General features: G+C 29.9%; 1 protein-coding gene across 1 annotated transcript; it reads left to right on the top strand.

The window, feature by feature from the left end:
* The first annotated feature begins 918 nt into the window (after positions 1–918).
* Positions 919–4,615, top strand: LOC123293211 (cytochrome P450 4C1-like). The gene is made up of 8 exons (XM_044873955.1): positions 919–1,105; positions 1,527–1,715; positions 2,264–2,330; positions 2,634–2,760; positions 3,128–3,310; positions 3,436–3,676; positions 3,735–3,914; positions 4,449–4,615. Exons 1-8 carry the CDS (start codon positions 919–921, stop codon positions 4,613–4,615), a joined length of 1,341 nt encoding a protein of 446 aa, XP_044729890.1.

Below are 4,615 nucleotides of genomic sequence, written 5' to 3'. Positions count from 1 at the left end.
TTAAATATTAAAAAAATGTGATCTTTCTCCAAGCTCTGAGGGAATTCGCTTAGCTAACGCAGCTTCTACGCTATGAATTTTATTTTATTTTATTTTATATTCATTCCCAAAGTTTCATCCAATTTTTTTATATTACGAATTTTTTTATCAATTATTAACCTTCAAAACACAACTTGAGATATATTCGAACCCAAAACTTTCTCATATGGATATCAAATAAAAGGATTTTACGATAAGAATGCGAGAAATATTCTGGTGTCATTCTCAAACTATTCATATGGCAGAAATCAATGTGTAGTTTTAGTAATTTTTTAGTTGAATCTCAAAAATACTTATGAAAAAAATGATTTTTATCAAACAAGCCTTGGTTTACATAAAAAATGTAGAAGTTTTTTTTTCGCTGAATATTAATACAATGACTATTATGTTAAACTTTCTTGAATATTAATAATTTGAACACCTCAAGCTTTTTATATATTTTAGTGAAGGGAAAAATTATTTTTTTTTTAAGTTCATTAACATAAGATACTGCTACACCTTTTAATTTTTTTACCATGCATATATGTATTATGCAAGGTATACTAAGTTTAGTCCCAAGTTTGTAACGCTTAAAAATATTGATGCTAAATAAAATATTTTTGGTATAGGTGTTGATAGAATCACCTAGTTAGTCCATTTTTTCGTAAACATCACAGTTTACCCGTGAGGGTGCAAATTAGGCGTAAATTCTATAGTATGAATTATATGGGAATATCAGTTATATTAGTTATGTATGTGTGACATGTATGTATGTGTATTGTGATAGAGTAATCAACACTGTTTATGCATGGTATTTCAACAGTTAACTCAGTCAATTGTTTGTTTTCACTTGTTTTCATCTAATTTCAGATATAACTAAAGTTTTTTTCCAAATTTCAAATGCCTATGCACCTACCTATAACACGATTGTGGTTAGGTCCAGTACCACTAATAGTAACAGTCGATCCGAAAATTATCCAAGAACTTTTAAACAACGATAATGCTTTGGAAAAAGCTTGGTTAATGAAAACAATATTAAAAACTTTCATTGGTGATCCAATACTCATATCAGAAGGTAAAACATTCCGTAAGCTAGTTTGTGCATTAAAATAATTTAAAGATTTACAACCTATTTTAAATAACTATTTTATTTAGCATAATTCATTTATTCGATTATGCCGGAAATTTCGGTCTGCACTGTAAAAAAGAATACTAGTTGAAAGAAAAAATGTTTCACACCTGGTAGCATGTAAATATTTTCGTGTTTCAAGAGTAATGGTTTGAAATCGTTGACTCAAGAAATATTTACTTGTTACAAGAACATCAACATTCAAGCAAACGCGCTTACTTCAAACCAGTAATTTATTTTACAGGATATTTTTCTTAAAATCTTATAAGGCTCATATATTAAAAAAATTACGTTGCAAAGAAAAATGTGAATCTTTAAATTCTTCTCCTGTACCAAACATTTTAAAGAAAACTGATTGGAATTTTAAATTTTTTTATAGCATCACATGCGAAACGTAATCGAAGCATACTTGCAAGAGGTTTTTCTTTATCAATTTTAAAATCGTATTTTAAATTGTTTGCGGATCAAATCAATATATTAACTGATATCTTGGATAAGGAAATAAACAAAGAAACTTTTTTTGATATTTATGTAATTTTTGCAAAGACTACGCTGGATTCTATTTGCGGTAAATGATTTGTTAAGTTTAAGGGATAGTAACACCTTGTAATTCCCTTTTCTTATCCTAAAAGGTTTCATAAGGCTAACTTTAATGATGCCTTAAAAGTGATACGAGAACAGAAACCACATTCTGAGAATGGGTAACACTAGCCATTCCGTAACTACTGATCTGAAACCTGGAATGTAGCTAATTCATGATAAAATTATCTATCGAATGAACTACGTAAGTTTTAAAAGTTTACCAGCTTTTCAAAGATTTTTATATTGACAAAAACAATCTTTTGTACCAAAAAACAGTTCCTCTTTTTGCTCCCCTTTTAAGGGCACTACGGAATTTAACAAACTACACAAAACAGAATTGCATTTACTTCAGTCGTTTTTGGATAATTAGTGGCATGAATATTTGGTCTTTTTGTAAGCGGTTTTTGCAGAATTTTAGTAAAAACACTAAGACTTAACAAGTTCGGTATAAACATTGACTTAGTGGGAACATGAGGTGTTATTACCCCTATTTCGAGTTCAGCGAATGATAAAAGCATAAGTTTTATTTTTCAGCATCCAGTTTGGGAGTGAATATCAATGCACAACAAAGCGATTCATCTTATTTCGAAGCTATGCGAAGGTAAAGTTCATACACAGCTTTTACACTCTCGGACATAATCTTAAATAGCCCAGAGAAATAAGATAATAAAAATGTCGATCTGCTTAAAAAATCCAAGTGAAGTTTTCTCACCGGGATTATCTTTATTAGAATACAAGAAATAACCTGTAAAAAGTCCATTGCAAAATCTTGTGTGCAAAAAAAAAAATATTCGAGGTCAAAGGTCGCGATAATGGGTTTTTTTTTTTCAAATATCTCGTAAACTTTTAAGTATTAAATATCTCGTAAATTAATAAGTACAATTTATTAAATCTTATATTTTAGTGGTATGCACGTGATGATGGCTAGAGGATTCAATCCATTGAAATATCCTGATATAATTTATCGCTTTACAAAAGACTATAAGGAAACAATAAAATGTAAGGATATTGTACGATCAGTAACCACAAAAGTAAGTATTCAAATGAAAGTAAGTACAGTAGAGTCTTGACAATCAGAACACTTTTGGCCGTGTGCACTTTCCACAACGATCAACGATCAGCTTGATATCTCTTTTCGTTTTTGAGTTATCGTGTCGACAGACGGTTAGACTGAAGGACGGACGGACAGACAAATTAAAATGAACTAATAAGGTTAAATTTTATGAATACCTATACCTATATTTTGTTAGTTGCATAAATATTTATAAGCGTTACAAACTAGGGACTAAACTTAGTATATCTTGATATATTTCATACATACATGGTATAAAAAGTTTTCTGTATGTAGCCAACTTATGGTGTAAGTAAACACTCTGTTAATATGTGCTTATTTTTTAGATTATTTCCGAGAAACGTAAAAAAGTTAAAAACACCAATCATAACAACGTACTTGATTCCAAATCTGTAATCAGAAATGAATTTAAAAAACCATTATTGGAATATTTGATTGATTTTTCAAAAGAAAATCCAGACTTCACGGATGAAGAATTAGCAGACGAAGTAAATTTTACGACAGTTGCAGTAAGTTTAATGTTTCTATAAGTTTCAAAGGAATACATTTTAACATGAAAGTTCTTTCTTATAAAAAAGATAGGCTACACTGTTAGATCGCAAGATATCTATATTCATGATTTTATTATTCTTAGGCTTTTGACACGCTCGCAAAATCCTTGAGTTTGGCCGTTGTCATTTTGGCTTTATATAAAGATGTACAGAAACGAGTGTGTGACGAACTGTTTCAAGTACTTAAGGAATCGAATCGAGACGAAGTCGATTTTGATAATTTACCAGAATTAAAATATATGGAAATGGTAATCAAAGAAATGATGAGAATATTTCCTGCTGTGCCATTAATCGTTAGGGAATTAACAGAAGATATTAATATCGGTAAGAGTTACAAAATTTTGTGCATAAATTCAGTTATACCTTTGATAATTAATTTCAGAAAATTATACAATTCCAAAAGGAGCGAATGTTGCTATTCCAATATATTGTTTACATCGAAATGAAAAATATTGGGAAGATCCATTAAAATTTGATCCGGAGCGCTTTTTGGCAGAAGATACAGAAAAACAACATCCATATGCGTTTATACCATTTAGTGGAGGTGCTAGAGGATGTCTAGGTATGAAAACAAATATCCGAAGATAAAAAATAATTTATTGCCATGACAAAAATTTCTTGCTACAAGAGGATTTATTAAATTTTTAGACTTTACGTTTAATTTATGTGCGATATATAGTTTAAGCATATGGGAAAATCATTTTGTCTTGCGACAATCATTGGCTTCAAATAGAACTACGATAACCGGCTTAAACAAGCGTTCAGAAGACTATAAATAAATAGATGGGTATTAAGAAACCATAGTCATTTGCAACAATATCTATTTTAAAATATCTAGTTTAAATTAGCCCTCTCTTTTAGTGCTGTTCCACTTCTATTTTTTTTTTTAAATGTACGCCTGCTTTAGACTGCCATATTGATTGCTTGATGTCACTAGTGATTTTCCAGAGAGAGCATTATTATCTTATTCCAATGCAGTGATTACAAAGCATTCAATTTAGAGTACCAAAAGAAGGCAATTTTTGTAAAAGAATAGAAAAGAAGTAAGAAGTCTTATTAATCTTTAATTTAATGGTAGTTTTCATTTGTTACATAGGTTCGCGATATGCATGGATTTTTATGAAATTAGCATTAGCCAAATTATTGAGCCGATATGAATTTCACACCAGTATAAAAGATTTGAGTGAAATAAGAATTGAACTTGAAATGACACTTGGAATCATAGATGGTGCTCCAGTTCGAATTACACCGCGTCAAAAATGA

Source organism: Chrysoperla carnea, chromosome 1, assembly GCF_905475395.1.
Source record: "Chrysoperla carnea chromosome 1, inChrCarn1.1, whole genome shotgun sequence".
Taxonomy (NCBI): domain Eukaryota; kingdom Metazoa; phylum Arthropoda; class Insecta; order Neuroptera; family Chrysopidae; genus Chrysoperla; species Chrysoperla carnea.
Note: the sequence above shows the minus strand (reverse complement) of the source record. Positions and strands in the feature narration are given on the sequence as shown.

What these genes read in the sequence shown, in the direction of transcription:
- LOC123293211 (XM_044873955.1), top strand. Translation starts at nt 919, where the DNA reads ATGCCTATGCACCTACCTATAACACGATTGTGGTTAGGTCCAGTACCA. An exon ending in ATCAGAAGGTAAAACATTCC is followed by an intron (nt 1,106 to 1,526) that starts GTAAGCTAGTTT and finishes ATTTTTTTATAG; the next exon opens with CATCACATGCGAAACGTAAT. An exon ending in TACGCTGGATTCTATTTGCG is followed by an intron (nt 1,716 to 2,263) that starts GTAAATGATTTG and finishes TTTATTTTTCAG; the next exon opens with CATCCAGTTTGGGAGTGAAT.